Source organism: Stenella coeruleoalba, assembly GCF_951394435.1.
Source record: "Stenella coeruleoalba genome assembly, chromosome: 4".
NCBI classification, from domain to species: domain Eukaryota; kingdom Metazoa; phylum Chordata; class Mammalia; order Artiodactyla; family Delphinidae; genus Stenella; species Stenella coeruleoalba.
This window is the reverse complement of record NC_137149.1, coordinates 22010721-22032026: the sequence shown is the minus strand read 5'-3', so window position 1 is coordinate 22032026 and position 21306 is coordinate 22010721. Positions and strand designations below refer to the sequence as shown.

General features: G+C 41.5%; 2 protein-coding genes across 8 annotated transcripts in view; one reads left to right on the top strand and one right to left on the bottom strand.

The window, feature by feature from the left end:
• Nucleotides 1-21306, bottom strand: part of LOC307185630 (uncharacterized protein) — a 293961-nt gene that overhangs the window by 100290 nt on the left and 172365 nt on the right. For all 5 annotated transcript variants that reach the window (XR_013828125.1, XM_079919960.1, XM_079919958.1 and 2 more), the window contains one exon: nucleotides 9340-9478. Coding sequence is in view for 4 of the 5 variants with exons in the window: in XM_079919960.1 (XP_079776086.1) it covers nucleotides 9340-9478 (139 nt within the window). In the remaining variant the exon portion in view is untranslated. The remainder of the gene's footprint in view (nucleotides 1-9339; nucleotides 9479-21306) is intronic.
• The window catches only part of SYNPO2 (synaptopodin 2), a 173227-nt gene that overhangs the window by 89139 nt on the left and 62782 nt on the right, over nucleotides 1-21306 (top strand). The window lies entirely within an intron of this gene.

Genomic DNA, 21306 nt, shown 5'->3' with positions numbered 1-21306 from the left:
CCGTACCTTTGTGTTCCTTCACTCGCTCCCTTAATATGATTCTGCCCTCACCACTCTTCAGAAGTTACCCTTTAAAGCTCATCAGTAATCTGCTCATCACCAGGTGGTCCACTGATTTCTTTCCAGCGGTTTCTCCTTACTGCATCACATCCCTATTACCACGGCTTGGTATTGACCAGAAATCCTCCCACCCCTCCCCCTTTGAAATTCTTTCTCCCCCTAGATTCAATAACACATGTCCTCACTCTCTGACCATTTCTCCTCAGTTTCTGTTGACCCCACTTCTTCTACAGCCCCCTTAAGTGTGGGAATTTTTCAGTACTCAGTAGCCCCTTAATCTTCCTCTATCGAGCTCATCCAATCCCACAGCTTTAACTACCATCTCTTTGCCCTTGACTTCCCAGTATATATTTCTTTTCCAAGCTATGTATCAATAGTTCACCTTCTAATGGGATATTTGTCATTTCTCAAACAAAAATTTCCAAAATAGACCTCATCTTTCCCACACAGCCTCCTCATCTCCCTGTCACAAAATAACTTCCCCTCCCTACCATTCCTCAAGTCTCAAGACAAAATTTCATTTTCGACTCCTACTGTGCCATTTGTAAACTGATTGGACATTGGGAGTAAAGGATGATGAAATATCCTTTTAGAGTCTCCTTTATATTTACAGTAACTGTACTCTACTTCAAGCCTTCATTTCATCACCTGGACTTTTGCAATGTGAAACTGGTGTCTCTGTCATTAACCTTTCTCTTCTCCATTACTATCCAACCAGTATTGGGCCATAAGCTATTTTCCCAAACAGTCCTCTCCATACAAAAGAAATAGGTAGCATTAGTGGCTTCCAGAACAAATGGCTGGGGGACAAGTGTGGAAGGAAGGGAAATTTTACATTTATGTACTATCTTGTTTCTTTAACATTCTGTGCTCCATGGATATACTAGCTACTAAGAATACTGTTTAGGGCTTCCCTGGTGGCGCAGTGGTTGGGAGTCCGCCTGCCGATACAGGGGACACGGGTTCGTGCCCCGGTCCGGGAGGATCCCACATGCCGCGGAGCAGCTGGGCCTGTGAGCCATAGCCGCTGAGCCTGTGCTCCGCAATGGGAGAGGCCACAGCAGTAAGAGGCCCACGTACCGCAAAAAAAAACCCAAAAAACTGTTTAATGGATGAACAACAAGATCCTACTGTATAGCACAGGGAGCTATATTCAATATCCTATGATAAACCATAATGGAAAAGAATATAAAAAAGAATGTATGGGTTTCCCTGGTGGCGCAGTGGTTGAGAGTCCGCCTGCCGATGCAGGGGACACAGGTTCGTGCCCCGGTCCGGGAGGATCCCACATGCCACGGAGCGGCTGGGCCCGTGAGCCATGGCCACTGAGCCTGCGCGTCTGGAGCCTGTGCTCCGCAACGCGAGAGGCCACAGCAGCGAGAGGCCCGCGTACCGCAAAAAAAAAAAAAAAAAAAAGAATGTGTATATATTTGTATAACTGAATCACTTTGCTGTACAGCAGAAATTAACACATTATAAATCAACTAAACTTCAATAAACAAAGAATACTGTTTAAGTTAAACACTGTGTTACCCCTAAAATTAAAAAAAAAGAAACATCCATTTCAGTTCATCTTCTCAAAATCCTGCATACATTGCCTTTAGGACAAAAATCAAACTTTGGTCTATTGTTCAAAGCTCTCTGAGGTATGGTCACAGCCCACCCTTCTAGCCTTCTCTTCTACTCTGCTTCTGTCTCTGCTCTTAACACACTCCACAGGCCAGGCACATGCCATCAATCTGGATCAATCGTCTCTGCCTTTGTTTAAACATTTCCTTCTGCTTGAGGTGCTTTTCTTCATACCAGATGCAGTCCTACCTTCCTTCCAGCTACACCTCAGATGGCACTGCTCCCAAAGTGCTTTCTTAAATCCCAGCATTTAGAAGGACTCCTCATCTGCAGGTTTCCTAGCCTAAGCACTTGATTCTATCGAAGTCAGCCTGGTTTTGAAGTTATCTGTGCACGTGACTATTCTTAATGCTGTTCAATGCTTTTCACATGATGGGTTCTCAGAAAATGTTTTCTGAATGTCATTGGCCCTTGATACACCAAGAAATCCAAAATTAGAATTGCTTGGATATGAGATCCAATGGCATCTTCATGCCATTACTGGTGCTTGGCATTGTCATTAAGAAGTACAAAGCTTGATGGGTCCCCTTTAGGTCAGTGCTTCTCCAATTGTGGTCCTAGACCACCTGCTACAGGAATACCTGGAGTGCTTGCTAAAATGCAGATTTCTGGGCTCCAATTGAGATTGGTCCAGAATCTCTGGGGGTAGGGCTTGGCAATCTGTAATTAAAGCAAGCATCCCGGGACTTCCCTGGTGGTCCAGTGGGTAAGACTCCACACTCCCAATGCATCAGGCCTGGGTTCAATCCCTGGTTGGGAAACTAGATCCCACATGCGTGCCACAACTAAGAAGTCCCCACGCCGCAACTAAAGATCCCACACACAGCAACTAAAGATCCCGCGTGCCATAACGAAGACCCGGCGCAACCAAAGTAAATAGATAAATATTAAAAAAAAAAAAACCAAAAAGCAAGCATCTCAAGGTGATCCTCACATACACTCAAGTTTGAGAGCCTCTGCTCTAATCGGATAGAGCAGGGTTTGGGGGAAGGTTTTTAGAGGAGAGAATCCCTGTGATTTCCTCCCTGAGATTTTCAAGCTGATCCTGCTTGTCTGCTCAACATTCCTCAGCTTCTGCCAGTCCTTCAACCCTGCTGCCCAGCCTGCTCCATGTGCCTGGCTGTGCCTCGTGCTCCTGGAACAGGACTCGCCCTCTGTCTCTCCTTTCAGGACATTGACAGCAGAGCTGTCAAGCTGATTCCCTGTAGTAGCTGGCACTGGCACCTCTTGACTGGAGAGCGGTGCCTCAGATTTCGACAATAATCTCATCTTTTTCCAGGTTTGAGAGGTGGCAGTAGGCATATGTGGCCATTTCCACTGTCTTCAGTCTACAAGTGGGCTAGAGTTAGAACTAGGCTGAACCACTGTGGGTGGCAGGGAGCACAGTCCTTTACTGAGAGGGATTTCGGCCAGTAACTCTACCTCCACACCGTCCCACACTCTATTTCAGGCTGACGGTTGTACACGCTCTTCCTTTTTCCATCTCATCTAGCCATTAAATAAATGCCCTGGCTGGATCAGAGGAACCAGGAAACAGAATGTTATTCAGTGCTATTGACATTGCCCCTTAAAGCTTCCAACAACTTCCCCTATCAACATCTCCGAAAGGGCCAAAAACTTCCAGTGGGTTGCTGTTGCCCATTCATGTGTATTGCACATGTGATCTATGTCTCTCTGAATAAAACCACCACGGTTTTGCTGAATTATGCCAAGACAAAGTCTTCTTTAGATATCTCATTATCCGTATCATTGTTTTAGGTGAAATTCCAAATAAATAATCTCTAATGAGTTAATTACAGATATCCAGATGGACAAGTGTAAAAGTTAATTGACTGGATCGAGTTCACAGAACAAGTTAATAAAGGTAGAACAGATGAAGAACTAAGGTCTAATAATTTTCTTCTAGGACTATAATAAAATTTATTTTCTCTCGGAACACAGAGCAACCCACCCAAATAACATCAAGGAAAAATCTAAAATATGCTTTTCATTCTTTAGACTTTCCCTTTGATTCAAAGAAAATGTTGCTTTAGTTATTTCTAGTTTTACTTTCTTCAGTTATTAAAATATCTAATATGTACCAGAATTTCTGCTTTTAGACTCTTTTCTCCACTTAATACTGATACATCTAAGAGTAGACAAAGAATTAGATGGCTGTTTAAATATACTAGCAGTGCTATTGCTATGTTCCATTTTTATTTTTAAAATAGTCATTTTTATAGTCACTTATTCCATCTCTAATGGAATACCTAGCGTTCACCGCTAGGTATTTACCCATCTCTAGGTGTTTTACATGCTTTTCTATATTCACAAAAACCTATATGGGATATATTATCATCATGACTCTACAGAAAAGGAAAATGACTCAGAAAAGTTATGTAATATGTGAAGTTACTATCTCAGTGCCTGATGTGTAACAATTTCTCAATAAATATTAGCTAAAATTATCATTATTTTCCCCACGTTCATACAAGCTACTAAATGGGGGAATCTGAGTTCAAACTCAAGTAAAACAGAGCACTTTTGCTACTATGCACACACTGCCTCAATTTTCAGACTCAATTTCATGAGCAAAAAGCTATTTTCATACTGTTTATTTGAACAGCTAGAGCAAATACTGTGTACATTTTATTTGTCTGTCAATATCTCTAAAATTAATTTATGTACTTGTGCACCTGTGTGTCTTCATTCTGTTTTGTTTTTGTTTTTAGCTTTTCATATTGTATACTGTCATGTTTTTAAGGGCACCTTTAGACCAAGAAGGATGCTTATTTTCCCAGGAGATGTGAGGAAGGTGTTAATAGAGAGGCACATAAACGTGAAATGAAACAGCCCTGTGCTAGGGAAGAGCAGGGAACTTCCCTAAAAGCCGAGGCTCTTAGCACAGCCTTATACAGCAGGTTGGGTGACACCTCTTTCTAAAATTAGGAATTGCTTGGACTCTGCAAGGTGGGACATTTAGATTCTGTTTTATTTCTAACTGACGTTTTGGAGAGTGCATTCAGTATTTCTTTTCAGAAAGCTCCAAGGATTGTTTCTCTATTTATGAGTTATTCTGAAGAAAATGTGTAAGAATTTGGACTTCTGCTTGTAGATAATAAATGACCATAGCTTTCATTTGGGGAGAGGGAAGGAATTCAATTTATAGTAAAATGAAGAGTTCCAGATCCAGACCTCCCAGCCCCTTTCTCTGCAAGCACAGATGTTAGAGCTACAGCAGCCTCCCGTTTGGCTCTGCCCAAGCACCCTTCAGACTTCCCTGCAAAGGTCAATGACTGAGGAGCTTCAAAAGGCAATGTGCACTTCTTTCTTACTCTCCTTTCTCTTCTCTTTTTAATTCTTCCTCCTAAAGTCTAGTAACTTTGGTCTTAAAGGTCTCCATAGTTTGACAGAAGGCTCAACTTTGATTAAAATTTCTCTCAACTGGTTAAAAGTGATTAAAGGTCACTCAACTGGTGTGGGTGATGAGCAGCAGGTCTTGCAGTTCCCTTCCTTGATTGAAAAAAAAAAAAAAGAATAAGGTGGTCACACCAAAACACCAAAAGGAGTCACTGAATTAGGCCAGAACCAAGCTTTGGAAATGCATTCTAATTCCTGGAACCAGTGATCTTACTTGCATAATTTTATGTTTACACACGAGGTAGCTGATTTGGAAAGACATCTTAGCTTGGTCTAGGCTGAGTCTCAAGCTGTGTTAGCCTGGTGCTCTTGCCAGAAGACTCTGATTACATTTGAAAGCATCAGGCCCTGGGTCATGATTATGCCTGTGAGACCCTGTGCCCAGCCTGGGGAGGAGATTGTCGGCTTCTTGGGGAGTGAATAGCATGTGCAGAGCTTTTTGGAGTGCAATGGGGAATAGCTAAGGCTTTGGCAAGCTTCAGACTGACAGCCAGGGCCTCAAACTGTGACTCAAATTGGCCTATTACTCTAAACTGGTTTGTACCATTCATTCTCTCATTGTTTTATGTATGATCATACCTCCCTAGTAAGCCTGAAAGCATCTGAAGACAGAGCGCATGCTATTTTTGATTTCCCAAAAGAATCTGCCAGAGTCATGGGCTCACCTTGTTGACTGACTGACAGCCCCTTGGTAGCAGTGACTTCAGCTGCAAATAAAGAAAAATAGGTTATGTTCCAAGTAATAAAGGAGTGTGTCATGTAGTCATGCCTCTGTGGTGTTACACTGATCACTAAGATAGAAATACCCCATGAGGCAGAAGTATGTCAAATACACTCAGTATTCAGGAATCTTGTGGCAGAGACAGAAGAAACAAGTGGTTGGATTAAGGGTCAGAGACTTGGTGGAGGAGGCCCAACTTGTGTTTAGGCAGGGACCTGGGCACAAGCTCTCCAGAGAGTGTGTGGTCAATACAGGTAGTCTCTGAGAGCAAGCCTAGAAGGCTGGAGGCCACAAAGTCCTCTTTCCATCAGTAGACAGACCCACAGTCATTCGTTCATATATTCTTTAATTCTGATCTTAAATATGGTATGGCAGGTGCCATGCTCAATGCTGTGAATATACAGATGTATATGCATGGTCTCTGCTTCCAGTGGTGGGACAAACCTGTAAACAGATAAATTACGATATCAAGCTGAGAACTGTATGGCAGCATGATCTAATGAAAAGGGGTTTTGCAAAAGAGGGAAGCCGACCTACCTTTGGATACAGGCTTTGCCACCTGTTATGGATTGTGTGACTTGGATTTTTTGAGCCTGTTCCTTCATCTGTAAATCTGGAAAACAATACTATCTCCTAGACTTCTTGAAAGAATGAAAGAAGCATATATAATAACAACTGCCACAGTACCTATGATAGACCCTCAGAAAATGTTTGATCCCTTGCTCTGTGATAGTAGAATGTACAATATTGTGGAGGCTTAGAGGCAAGAACCAATAGCTGCCTGAGAAAGGGAGGGGAGACTCTACCTAGGAATTAACGTTCTTCTTGATCTTGAAGAATAAGTAAGTCCCTTGTTCAATCACTTATTTACCACATATTTGCAGAGCATGATTATGTGCCAAGTATGGTGCCAGACACTGGGGGCACAATGAAGAACAAAACAGATGTGATCCTGGACCTCATAGAGTTTATTTGCCAGAGGGAGAGACAGGCCAAAACCAAACAAATGGACACACTAAGTATGAGCAGGGTAGCTGAGATAGGGAATTGTGACTCTCAAATGTATTCAGAGTCTTCTGGCAAGAGCACCAGGCTAACACAGCCTGGGACTCAGCCCGGACCAGGCTAAGACGTCTTTGCAAATCAGCTACCTTGTGTATAAGCATAAAATTAGGCAGGTAAGATCACTGGTTCCATGGCTTCAAATTCTGTTCCCAAAGCCCAGTTCTGACCTAATTCAGTGACTCCTTTTGGTGTGACCACCTTACTCATTTTTTTTTTTTTAATTAAGAAAGGGAACTGCAAGACCTGCTGCTCATCATCTACAGCAGGTGAGTGATGTTCTAGAGAAGTTTTAATCAAAGTTGAGCCTTTTGTCAAAGTTTGGAGATCCTTAAGACTGAAGTGACTGGACTTTGGGAGAGAGAATAAAAAAGAGAAGAGAGAGGAGTGAGAATGAAGAGCGAGAAAGAGACAGATACATGTTGCCACTGAGGCTCCTCAGTCATTGACCTTTGCAGGGAAGTCTGAAGGGTGCTTGGGAAGAGCCAAATGGGAGGCTCCTGTAGCTCTAACATCTGTGCTTGCAGGGAAAGGGGCTGGCAGGATGTCGGTCCTGATATTAGCCAACAACAAAGGATGAGAAGGAGCAAGCCATACAAAGAGTGAAGGGAAGAACATTCTAGGCAGAAATGGCATGTACATTTGTGCTGAAGCAGGGACGAGCTTGGCTGAGCAAGGAAAGAATAGAATAAGAAAGGGAGAAGATAGCATTTAATGAAGTTCAACAAAAAAGAATTCAGGGGAGTTCACTCCAGAGTGGGTAGCGTGTGTGAAGGTGTAGAGTCTCACAAGAGTCTGGTGTGTTCTAAGAATTGGGAGAACTTCAGTGTGACCACACTCTAGACTGGAGGAAGGAGTGGGGTGAGGGAGAAGCATGGCAGGAGATGGTGCCAGGGGATGGGGGTCAGACTGAGGGGGTCTTGCTTGTATGATAAGCGAAGACGTTTAGATTGGACTTGCTATTAGCTCTTGGGTTTGGAACTCCGGCCTGGCTCAGCAGCCCCTGCCCAAACTCCCAAGCCTGTCTCTAAGCCCTCCCACTTACAGTGCTTTCTTAACCGCCCTCCAGTTTTTGGATCCTGACTCCTCTGCATGGTTTCAGCTTCTCTTTCTACTCCGATCTGAGGCATCTTCTGTTGTTATCTAGAGGCTCTACTCTGGCTCTGACCATAGAGAAAGCATCCTCCACTCTGAACCCTGGGCAAGTGGTCAGGCAAAGCTAGGCTTACTTTCTTGAGATAACTACTAAAACCAAGCAGAGTAGATTTGAGAATTAATGGGAAGCCAGCGTTAGTCCTTGAATAGTAAAGCGACATGAGAGAAATATTTATTAATCCATTTGACACTGGTTTGCAGAATTAATTAAAGAAGGAAGAGACTGAAGGCAGGAAGCCGAATGTGTGGGGATGGGGCGGGGTAGGAGTTTGGGTGTGGGTGTGTGTGTTCTTTTTAAAAGGAAAAAGTCCTTTACAGGGTAGAAATGAAATAGTGAACACAACAGAGTGTGTAGGGTTGGCCATTGTAGAGAAACATAATTTTAGTGGATGAAATTTACCTGGAAACTTTTTGCTTCACACAGATTTACCTCACTTTATGAGGCCTGTTTGATTTCACTTGGTTTAAAACTCAGAGGAAAAACGTAGTCCATTTGATCAGATTGTCAAGTGAAGCTTGTTAACATGTCTGCGTGAATTTCTGACATCTTCGAACAACTCACCACTCAGCTCTTGGATCCATCCACTTGCTGAATACTTGTATGTAAGCCAGCAAGCTCCCTCCCCCCCCCCCATTTACTCTTCAAGCACAGTTCTCTCAGCAGACACATCTCTTGGCCAACAGACTCCCATGACAAAGGCTTCCTCCTATACCCAACCAGCAGCTTCGTCAGGTGTCTCTAGGTGTCTGTTGAGAACTTATTTAACTGCTTCTAGGGGGTCTTTTCTTCTTCCCCACATTTTTCCTCCATATATATATATATATATATATATATATATATATATATATATGGTTTTTGCATTTGAAATATTATTCTGAATTTTCTAAATTGTAAAGGATTCTCACATGAATGTTCACTTGTATTCGATGGACTGAAAATCTATTCTATCAGCACGTTTGATTCCTGGACTATAGTGATGGAGGCATGGAGTGAGTTCATGCTTTACCTAGTCTTACCCAGCAAGTTGGGAGACACATGGTCTAAAGCCTGACTGGCTGATCTCCAGTCCCACGTATTGTCCCTGAGCTAATTAATGTTCCCTTTTATTGCTGTTGAACATTTAGTTCTTCTAGGAGGCCTCTGGGTCAGTCACTGTCACCATATTAGGCAACCTTCTGAAAAACTCTTTTATACCTATGAAGAATCTAAGTATGGCCTCCTCAGACCACTGGGCCCTGATGGTGATGTTTGAACTGCTCAGGGGATGAAGCAGATGGCCAAAAATATACCAATTTTAGCAGAAAACACTTACATCAGCGACAGCTGGAGCGCCACGAAATCTATAAACGCACTTGTTACTCATCTGCTGTGCCTGTTGGGCAAGCCAGGTATGTGGCCCACTTGAACATCTTGTAGTGGAGAGGTTTCCTAGTCGGGCCTCTGGACGGAACCTGAGATGAGAAGAATCACATGAGCTCGGCCTTCAGAGCATTAAACTGTGTTATTGGCTTAGCCCTGGTTTGAAAGAGGAGACCCATCACCTAAATGGAATGTAGAGAGTTGAGGGATTGGAGAGTTGAGCCAATCCATGAGATTGGTTGGATCAGTATGAGCACTGTTGATTCAAAATGTGAACTGGGGGATCATGAGAGTTGGGTGCTAATTGGCTGCTAAAGTTTTCTTTAAAACTCTTCAAGAGGTTCTGTGCCCAGCAGCTCATCAGCTAGAAAAAAAATCAGTGTTTTGTAAGAGGCAAAGCTAATTACAGTGCTAACTAAGAGCACATGACTGTAGGCTTGGCAGGAAATAGCATGTAATTAACATGAATGTGTTGGAAATCTAAAATTAAAAAATCCCAGAGATTATCGAGCAAGATGTCCTTTGTTTATGGTTTTGGCTATTTAATTTAGTTAATTTTGTCTTTTGTTTTCTTATCCAAATGCCTGCCCATACAAGAATGAGATTATCTGGATGGGAGATGTGATAAACCTAAACCCTATGATTAAATTGTCTGGGGTTTTAACCAAACAACCATAGATCCCTATATGCTAAATAATTTATATTGATTATTTTTATCACTAACTAATAAAAGTGCACACAAACAAAGGTGTTCTCATGATGTATTCAGTCTGTTCTTCTAGGTTTCTTGAGGGTTAAGAGCAAGATTTTTACTTCCAATGCAATTCTTCATAGGATCTAATTGCCATGAACACTCAGCAGTGCTGTCTCATGATGTAAATGCCCATGATTGTCTTAGCTTATTGTTGCAGGATGATCCCAGCCTTTAGCTCTCATCTGTGCAGTTCTTTAAATACATGTCTTTGTAATGAATCAAAGTCATTTTTTTTTTTTCAACAGACAGAACTCACACCAGATCCCATGTTAGGTATCTGAAGGGAAATGTATATCCCAACTTGGAGCTCTACATTAAGCTCCAAGCCCAATGTATGTAATAATAAGAGCAGCTACTATTTACTATTTGTTGTATACCTATTGCTGTGATGAACATTTTATATATATTATGTCAGTAATTCCTCTCAGCATGGGATACGCATATCATTCCCATTTTACAGATGAGAAAACCAATGATTAATACACTTGCTCAAAGTCACACAATTAGTGAAGGAGGAGTTATTTGGATGAAGACTTGTCTGATTCCATAGGCCCTGCTTTGAGAGTGGCTGTGCAATGTGTTATTGTAACCTTTGCCCCTGGAGCCACACTGCCTGGGTTTAAATCTTTGCTCGTCACTTGATATCTGATAACAGTGAGGCCTGGGCCAAGTGACTCTCTGTACCCCAGTTTTCTCATTTGGGGGACAGTGGTAGTACCCATCTTATAGCGCTGTTCTGAAGATTAAATGTGTGTTTTTTTTTTTAATTTATTTTTGGCTGTGTTGGGTCTTCATTGCTGTGTGCGGGATTTCTCTAGTTTGTTGCGTAGAGAGGGGGATACTCTTTGTTGCAGTGCACAGGCTTCTCATTGTGGTGGCTTCTGTTGTTGTGGAGCATGGGCTCTAGGCACACAGGCTTCAGTAGTTGTGACGCACGGGCTTAGTTGCTCCACGGCATGTGGGATCTTCCCGGCTAGAGCTCAAACCTGTGTCCCCTGCACTGGCAGGCAGATTCTTAACCACTGTGCCACCAGGGAAGTCCCTAAATGTGTTTGTGTACAAAAAGCTCTTAGAAGAGTGTTTAAAACATAGAAGCATTATATAGTGTAGTCTGTAGGCATTATTATACCCACTAGGCACAATGTCCTGCACACACCTCAGATTCATAAGTCCCAAACAAATTCATCACCTTATTTTCCCTAACTTGCTTCCTTGACTTGGCTGATGGCATTGTCATCCAGCAAGATTTTCCAAACTAGAAAACTTTATATTCAAATAGTGTTTCATTGTTGACATAAATCAGTCCCTAATTTCTGTCAAATTCATCTTATAAGTATATTATAAATGTATCCTGTCCTTCCTGTCACTGCCTCGTCATGTATTGTCTGAACCTGTGCTGTCCAATATGGTAGCCAATAGCCACGTGTGGTTTTTGAACACTTGAATTGTGGCTAGTTTGAATTGAGATGCACTATAAATATAAAATACACACCAGAGTGCAAAGACTTAGGATGAAAAGAGGATGTGAACTATATCATTAATAATTTTTTATATTGATTACATGTTGAAAGGATATTTTATATATATTGGAATAAATATACATTAAAATTTATTTCACTGTTTCTTTTTTTTTTTTTTCCACTGTTTCTTTTTAACATGGGCACTAGAAAATTTAAAGTTACACATGTGGTCTACATTTGTGTTTCATATTATATTTCTATTGGCCAGCACTGGTCTGGACTTTTCCGAATGCCTTCTTACTTTATCTATCCATTATCTATCTATCTATCCATCTGTCTACCTACCTACCTATTATTAAAAGGCAATCTGAGGCATATTGAAAATTTTAAGAGCTTGTTTGAGCATTTGTAGATTCCAGTTGGGCAGTGCCAAACCAGAAGTGGTTAGAGGCACTCTCTCCAGCAGGAGCCAGGGGAAAGACAAATAGAGAAGGTGCAGAAGCAAAGTAAGGTAATTATTGATTGGCTGTAACTTAAAGCCTAACTGGCTATTTGTGACTGCTTGTCCTTAGCATTTTGATTTTGTAGCCTTGAGGCTTAGGTTTTGGTTTGCTTAGGTTGGTGACCATGGCATTAGGGCCACCTCAGTCTAATGGCCTCCTTGTTTAATTAATTTAACACTATCTATTCCTCTATTTATCCATCTAATCTTGTTATTTTCTGTCCTACCTCTCTTTGTTCCCTTGTCCACGTGGGTACAAAAGACATATTTTTAAACACAAATCTGATCCAGTCTTTTTTGTAATAAAAAGCCTTTGCTAGCTTCTGTCATCTGCAATGGAAAGTCCATACTCCATCTGGGGAATACACGAACATTTCATCCTCTCTCTGCCTATCCAGCCTTAGATCTCGGATCTCGAGTGACTCACTCCCTTGCACTTCACACTTTTACAGTACTGAGCTGTGTTCTGATTCCCAAGTCATTTCACACTTTTTTTGCCTTTGCATATGTTTTCCCCTTTGTTTTGAATACTTTTTCCCTTTCTGATCTTTTGGGTGAAATTTTGTTTATTTTCCACAATCCAATTCGGACATCGCCTCCTCTAGGGAGGCTTCCCAGCATCGTTCATCTCTCCCTCTTTTGTAATACTTCAGTTCCTTATACACACTTTCATTATTACTTTGCCACATGTATAACTTGTTTTTCTGTCTGTTACCCCTACTCATGAGTATATAGAGGACATGACTGTATCTTATTCATTTCTATACTGATACTAAAAAACAGCAATTGAATAAACAAAACAAAACAATACCTGCCTTCAAGGAGATACACTCTCTTACAGTAAAGTAAATATAATACCAGGCATAAGATATGCCCTAAGAGAGAGGGATCAAAGTCTATCAGTGGGTCAGAGAAGAAATCAATGAACTCTAACTGAAATTTGAAAGAAGATATAATGAGGTAGGGAAAGTTTGACTGACAGACTGACAAAAGGTCTCCGGAAGGTGGTCTGATCTTTGTAAATCTCACATAGTCCAGGGCCTGACCCTCAATTATCCAAAATCTAAAACAGTCTTGTCATTGTTCAAGCAGTAACCCAGTCTAGGGATACTGATTCATGCTCTTAAACACCAAGAAGACGGATGGTAAGCTAGAATTCTGATTTCTTCCTTTAGAAAGAGGTAAAAACACATTGACAAGGAGCCTGAATACTTGCATCTTCTGTTTAGTGCTGTATCTTCCCTTAAAAACCACATTATTGGGCTTCCCTGGTGGCGCAGTGGTTGAGAGTCCGCCTGCCAATGCAGGGGACACGGGTTTGTGCCCCGGTCCGGGAAGATCCCACATGCCGCGGAGCGGCTGGTCCCGTGAGCCATGGCCGCTGAGCCTGCGCGTCCGGAGCCTGTGCTCCACAGCGGGAGAGGCCACAACAGTGTGAGGCCCGCGTACCGCAAAAACAAACAAACAAACAAAACATTATTATTTCAAGCTGGCTTTGTGTGTGGAATCAGAACAAAGAGTGTGAGTTGAAAGATGCAACTGTGGGTGCCTGCCGCACTCACCTCTACAACTGCATGCACCTGGTATTGTGCAGCTCAAGCCCTTCATCTGGATACCTTCTCCTCTGGGCAGTACTTCGTTGGGCACCATTTGCCTCCTACCCTTGTCTAATTTCTATTTCTGAAGAGCCCATTCAGAAAGATACGTTCTTTCTTTCCATATGCTTATTCCTTCCATTAGGCTGCTCTGGTCTGTTTTCAGTCCATTTATCTAAAGTAACTTTGAAAATTCCTATTCTCATCTGTTGCTGATGATCTTAGAGTTCTCTCTCAGAGGCAGCCCCCTTTCCCTTATTCCCAGGATCTTAGATGTCCCAGATTCCTGCCACTATGCATTTCGCTTTGGGGGAGGAGGGAAAGAATTTAGGCAGAAGAGGAAAGCTTCCTGGAAGAGATAGTATTAGGATTGTGAGAGAGGGTGGGGTGGGGTGGAGGTGTTGGCATGAAGCTATAAAAGCACACGATTCTGCTTATTAGATTTTGGAGTCATCTAGGATTTGGTCAACTGCCCATGCTTGCCAAACACATTTTTCAGAAAGTATATATCAGCTAATTGGGGGAACTTACAAAGCCCTGAACTTGGCCTTAAATATATATAGGTTGTTGGGGTTTTTTTTGTTTTTGTTTTTGTTTTTGTTTTTTGCGGTACGCGGGCCTCTCACTGCTGTGGCCTCTCCCGTTGCGGAGCACAGGCTCCGGACACGCAGGCCCAGCGGCCATGGCTCACGGGCCTAGCCGCTCCGCTGCATGTGGGATCTTCCCGGACCGGGGCACGAACCCGCATCCCCTGCATCGGCAGGCAGACTCTCAACCACTGCGCCACCAGGGAAGCCCATATATAGATTTTTTTTTTCCATATATAGATTTTTAATACCCACACCTCACTAGCTTGGTCATATTCTAAACTTTGCTGCCTTTGTGCTGTTCAAAAGTATGCATTTAGCAGGGTGCTCACAGATGAAGCATTCACTATTTGTATTGTTAGGACTGCTAAGTAGTGAAGGGCGTTTTAAAGGCATAACATGCCTTTTTGGTGATCCGACAAAAGAAAATTATGTTATCTTGTATATTTTATATATTATCCTATCTGTTTGGAGATGAGAAAATTATTCAAGAAAACACAGAAATTCAAATCCTTGCTTCTTAGTAGCCAGAGGACTTTAGTAAACAAAAGTTTAAGCAAACGATCAAGCCTATATGTCTATGAACTGCTATCCTGTTTTAAATATCTTAATGTTTTAGTGCCTGCTTCAAAATTTACATCTTACAGAGAAAGCAACTTGGGAATTGCAGTCAGGATCCTTAAGGTCTGCATTAGTCCCAGCTGTGTCACTGGCTGTGTAACCTTGACCAGCGATCTTAACCACTTTGGTCTCAATTATTCTCTGTGTAAAAAGCAGAGGATAGGCTGTGTTAAATTTCTTCAATCTCTCACTACTCTGGGAGTCTGTGAAGTATTATTCCAATAAATGGGTAAAATCCTGAGATTTTAACTTTTTGTTTCCTCCCTTCCTCCCTCTCTCCTTCCTTCATTTCTTTCCTTCTAACTTGTAGCAGAGTGTGAGGAAGACAGATTCTGGCTGAATGATAAGTTCAGTGAGATGCTGGCCACTTCCTGACAATGTGATCCTGGGCAAGCCACTTACTCTCTCAGAGACTTAGTTTCTTCTGCAAAATAGACTTAATAGTCCTTGCCTCTCGGGGTTGTTGTGAGGGTTAGAAATAGTGTATGTATGGCAAATGGTTTAGCTGTGGTTATTGTTCTTACTAATTTACATGTCCGGATAGTAAGGAGATTAAACAAGTTTCCTGTTTGGGGGAAGACACAATTTAGAAGTGGAGATAATGTGTTTTCTAATAATTAAAATAAAAGTTAAATAGTGCCAGAAGATAAATTCAAAGTTTTTTTTTTTTGGCGGTACGCTGGCCTCTCACTGTTGTGGCCTCTCCTGTTGCGGAGCACAGGCTCCGGATGCCATGGCTCACGGGCCCAGCCGCTCCGCGGCATGTGGGATCTTCCCGGACGGGGGCACGAACCCGTGTCCCTTGCATTGGCAGGTGAACTCTCAACCACTGCGCCACCAGGGAAGCCCCCAAAGTCATTTGTACTGAGTTCATAGAATGCAGATACTCCTGCCTGGAAGGTAAAGTGGGGTGATCAGGGGGAGGGCTCCATGAAGGAAGAGCAGCCATTTGGTCTGGGTTCTGAAGGAAAAATCAGATTTGAAAACAAGATGGACATTCTGGGAAACACAAGGTAGATTCTAAACACAGAGAAGAATTTCCTTCTAATTTACTACTATCTTCAAGCTTTTGCACTGTTGCCTGGTACTTTTAAAAGGTTTTGAAGTAGAGATATTAAATTCCACCATGTTCTGGCCTAAGAAGTTATTTTTCCTTTGAAGGATCTGGCAAGGGAAAAGTTAAAGAGCTTCAGAGAATGGCCTATTAACAGAAAGGAGCTCCAGAATCTGGGTCCACCTGGAGGAAAAGCCAGTCTCCTTTAATAAGCAAATGGGAGAGCACAGCCACAATGTGAGAGCCATCCATTATCACTCCATCAATCTTTCCTTCCAGGTAGCAAGGTTTAGTGACTTAATGAAGTGATAAGGAGCAAGAAACTGACACATACAGAGGCTAAGTCTAGAAGTAGGGGATGTCAGAGGTCATTCTCATTTTAATCTTTCTTTGCTTTTAATGTCAAAGACCTTGCTCAAAGGTGAGAACCCCAGAGTTAGGATTAACACCGAGTTATCTCCACTCTCCTTTTGGCATGTCTGAGAAAAGGAAGACTTCTTGATGACTGTCATATAAAATAGGAGACTGCAGAAGACACACACACACACACACACACACACACACACACACACACACACACACACACACGTAATGAAACCCCCAGGGATGGCCAACCTTAATAAAATAGCACGAGCTCATAGCTGCTCACATTACACAAGGTTCCCTTCTCGGCCCTGCAGTGTGGTGCTGAAATGCTGTTTAAAACTTTTTGCTGCTGTCTTCATACCATGGCCATATTTTGAAGCCTATGACTTCATCACTGTCTGAGTTGCCACGGCTAGATGCCAGGAGAAAGGGGAAGGGAGGAGGAAAGGAGGGAGAGGAAGCAAAAGTTCAGCAAGTTGAACTTATTAAAACATTTAATTCCGCCTTTAGAATTCAATTATATCATTTGCACAGAGGGTCTGTGTCTTGTTCTTTTTCCCTTCTCCCCTCCCTCCCTCCCTTCCTTCTCTCTCAATGCTGCTGAGACATAAATCTAGAAAATCTCTAAGCACCAAAACTCTGAAGTCATTCACTGGGGCACAAGTCTCTTACGGCTAAGGTTTGAAATGAGTGGAATGAAGTGGAATTTTCTTGAGCTCCATTGTAGAATATTTTTCCACACTGGTTTTCTTTCTACCCTCACACTTTCCTCTCAAGAGGTCAAAGGTCACTCCCATTTCATAACCACCATTTTTTCTCCTTGACTTTGTGCCCTATAGGGGGTGTCATTAATGTGTATCTAATGTGATGCATGTGCCTTGAAATTGTGCACCATCCTGCCCCTTCCATGTACAGCTAAAGGAAGAATGGATCAATTGACAGGAAAAATAAAAGAAAAAGAAAATCCACTTCACCTCAAAATCTTAGAACACAGTCTTTTATAGATAAAACACAAGCACATTTATATATACTCATGTTTTGATACTGGTTGGTAGATTAAGGACAGATACCGAAATAAAAACAGCTCTTTAGTATTTTCCTTAGCTAGATACTCATTTTTCACTGAAGAATTAGGCAAGTGGCTAATCTTTCATGTCCATAAATCCCACGGATTATTTAATATTCTACAGTGGAATTTTGAGTAAATCAAGACAACTTTTATTTACACAAAATTTAGATTCACAGGTTACTTGAATCCAGTATACCTTAGAACCAGAATATTAAAAATACAAAAATTTGGAAAAAAGCCATGATGCCTTTTTAAATTTAGTTTTTAATCTTTATCAAAGTTACATGCACCTAGTTTAAAGAGTCAAATATCTCTAAAGGATGTGATGAAAAACCATCAAGTCTAGATTTCCCAAAGGCAACATTTTTACCTTTGGTTGTTTTCCTTCTTATTTATAAAATACACACTTATTGTGCTGTTTCTTTATTTTTTTAGTTGTAAACATTATCCTTTTGCTCACCACTATGGAAAATGAAGATCATAGCTCTGTTATCCCTACCTACTCCCTGCCTCAAGCTCACGTAATTCCCTTTGCCCCTGCTCCATCCTCCCGATATAACTGTATCATATTTTGATTGAACCAATATCCAGTGCTTATATTATGAAGTTAAGCCATATAGTATGCTATGAGTACCTTTTCCTTTCTTTCACAACTTTTTTCTCCTTAGAATTAACAGCCGTCATTTCTTTTCAGTTTTCTAAGTATTTATCATTAATTCACCCCCAAACTCTCTGCATCTAAGTAATCCTCCTGATATTTTCAAACGTATTAGGAACTCTATTAATATTGTCTGTTTTGGAGACATCCTTCCTACAGTCTTCTGATCTGTTCTAATTTGGAATGGTAGCTTTCTTTGCCAGGTATACACCTAATTCCTGGAATCTCCCTTAATCATACTGGAGATTCCCTTTCCTTTCTCTTGAGTCAATTCCCTATTTCCTAGACCCCATGTCTCCCTTTTTCTTCTTTTCCTTCCTCATTTTCATGGCATTCTTCTTCCAATTGCTTCCTAAGAAAGGGTGATGAGAGCTAAGTTTTTTGAGATCTAGTATTTTTGATATTATCTTTATTCTATCCTCAAACTTGATTGATAATTTATCTAGGTATAACATCTAGGCTGGAAATATTTTTCTCAGAATTGTGAAGGTATTAGTCTGTATTTTAGTTTCCAGTGTTGTTGTGAAGTCCAAAGCAATTCTGATTTTTTTGATCCCTTGTATGTAACTTTTTCTCTTGGAAACATAAGATTTTCTTGTGAAATTTCAAATGATGTGCCTTGGTTTGGGCATATTTTCATCTGTTGCATGGGTCCTTTCAGTCTAGAAAACTTGTACTTCAATAATGGGAAATTTTCTTGAATTACTTATTTGATGATTTCTTTCATTCTTGTTTTCTCATTCTGAAATTTCTATTATTTATACATTGGACTATTAGTATCCATTGTGTAACTTAGCTTTTTTCTTCTATTTTCATCTCTTCGTCTTGCTATTTAAACCTGCTAGGTTCTAGGACCCTCTAGAAAATTTCTTCAACATTATCTTACAAATTCTCTACTAAACTATTCATTTCTGCTGAGATATTTTTAATTGCCAAGAGTCTTTCTCATTCTTTTCTGTACCATCTTGTTTCTGTTTCATGAATTTCATATCACTCTGGAGATATTAGTGATAAGTTTTTTGATGTTTTCCTCTCCCAGCATAATTTCCATGTTTGCTTTTTGCTTGTTTTGGTCTCTTTTATAATAGAGGCTTTCCCTTAGATTAGAAGACCAATTTCTTGCTACCTGCTTACTGTAGGTGAGCAGGTGGGGCCGTTTCTTGGTGAAGCTCTAATATCTAATTAACAGACTAATCAGAATCTCCTAATCTCCTTCTAGAAGGGTATAAAGTCCAGCTGCCAGAGTTCTGGGAGCCTGGATGGGAGCGTGGCTGGGGGCGGGGTTTGTCTTAAGAGCTAGAAGTTAGGGACTTCCCTGGTGGCGCAGTGGTAAAGAATCTGCGCGCCAATGCAGGGAACACGGGTTGAGCCCTGGTCCAGGAAGATCCCACATGCCATGGAGCAACTAAGCCCGTGCACCACAACTACTGAGCCTGTGCTCTAGAGCCCGCGAGCCTAAACTACTGAGCCCTTGTGCCGCAACTACTGAAGCCTGTGCGCCTAGAGCCCGTGCTCCACAATAGGAGAAGTCACCGCGATGAGAAGCCTGTGCACTGCAATGAAGAGTAGCCCCCGCTCGCCGCAATGAGAGAAAGCCCACACACAGCAATGAAGACCCAGCACAGCCAAAAAAAAAAAAAAGAAGATCTAGAAGTTAATCTTTCACATAAGCCTCTATTTTCTCTATGGTACACCCACCCTCAGCTGTGCCTGCTGTCCTGCAGGGTGAATAAAGGACATTTGCTTGACTTGGGTAATAGGAAAATGGTATTGGGGGGTTCTCATGTCTTTTTTTTAAACTAGCCTTGCTGTTTTCATCCCTACCCTCATCCTTACTTCAAGAGGGAACTGTTTCCACAAATTCCTGAGTCTTTAGGGAATTCTACAGAGCAAATTATGTTGCTTCTTGGCTTTCTCCATTTCTGACTTAGGAGTCAGTGTTCCCAGGTCTGCCAGTTTGTAGATCTATTAAAAATTACTTTTCTTTATAACCAAGGCAAGTTTTAAAATGGAAAATAAATATCTACCTTTGGAAAACAATATGTGCAGATAACATTGCTGAGAATAGCCAAATAATTGTTTTGAAATAACATTAACACCAAGCTAGTCTAGGAACACATATCCAGTTGGAGCATTCAGCAAATATAACTATTATGTTCTACAAAGGGAATAAATTGTTTGATAGCAAAAAAAAAAAAAAAAAAAATGCATTGGCCCACTGTCTATCTATGGAGGGAATCTGGGTTGACTGAGCTTTTAGCCAGAGTCTCTGGGGCACCAGAAAGGCAAAGATGTCGTCTTCCTTAGCAAGAAGAAGATCTGAGCTGAGGGGAAGGGGAAGCAGCAACCCACTCAGGCCACACTCACCCTGACACTATCAGCAGTAAACAACACAAAACTTAAAGTTAAGGGCTTCCCTCGTGGCGCAGTGTTTGGGAGTCCGCCTGTCAATGCAGGGGATACAGATTCGAGCCCTGGTCTGGGAAGATCCCACATGCCATGGAGCAACTAGGCCCGAGCACCACAACTACTGAGTTTGTGCTCTTGAGCCCACGAGCCACAACTACTGAAGCCCGCGCGCCTAGAGCCCGTGCTCCGCAACAAGAGAAGCCACCGCAATGAGAAGCCCGCACACAGCAACGAACAGTAGCCCCCGCTCTCAGCAACTGGAGAAAGCCCGCGCGCAGCAACAAAGACCCAATGCAGCCAAAAATAAATAAATTAATTAAAAAACAAAAAACAACTTCTTAAAGTTAAGACTGAACATGAAGGTGTGAAAGTTGATGTCCTAACCATTGCCTTTTTTTATACTTTACAATATATGAAGACAAAAGATTCTGATGAAGAAGTTGTTCAAGATGTAATCAGAGTGTTCATCGAAAAGGTAGCACAATGAATACTCTTAGGAGCAGAAGTGGACTACATAGGTCTTTTACTAGAATACAAATTATCCAGTAAATTTGTGTGCAATGACCCAAATATCACAGAAATTTCTGGCTGTGAAGAAAGTTTTAATATCTGAAATTCCAGGACTATTTCTTTGGCTGTAAGCTCTAGGAATGCTCATGGAAGCCTTAGGATATACTTAGAGAAATCATATGACTGCCCAGTTCTTAGGCAGTTTTACAAGGAAAATAAAGGAATGTGTTTTGGGAAAAAACATGACCACCTCACAATCTGACATACTTATTCTATCAAAAAATGTCAATATCAAAGGAGAAACTAATAAATTAAAGACCTACTGAGCATCACTA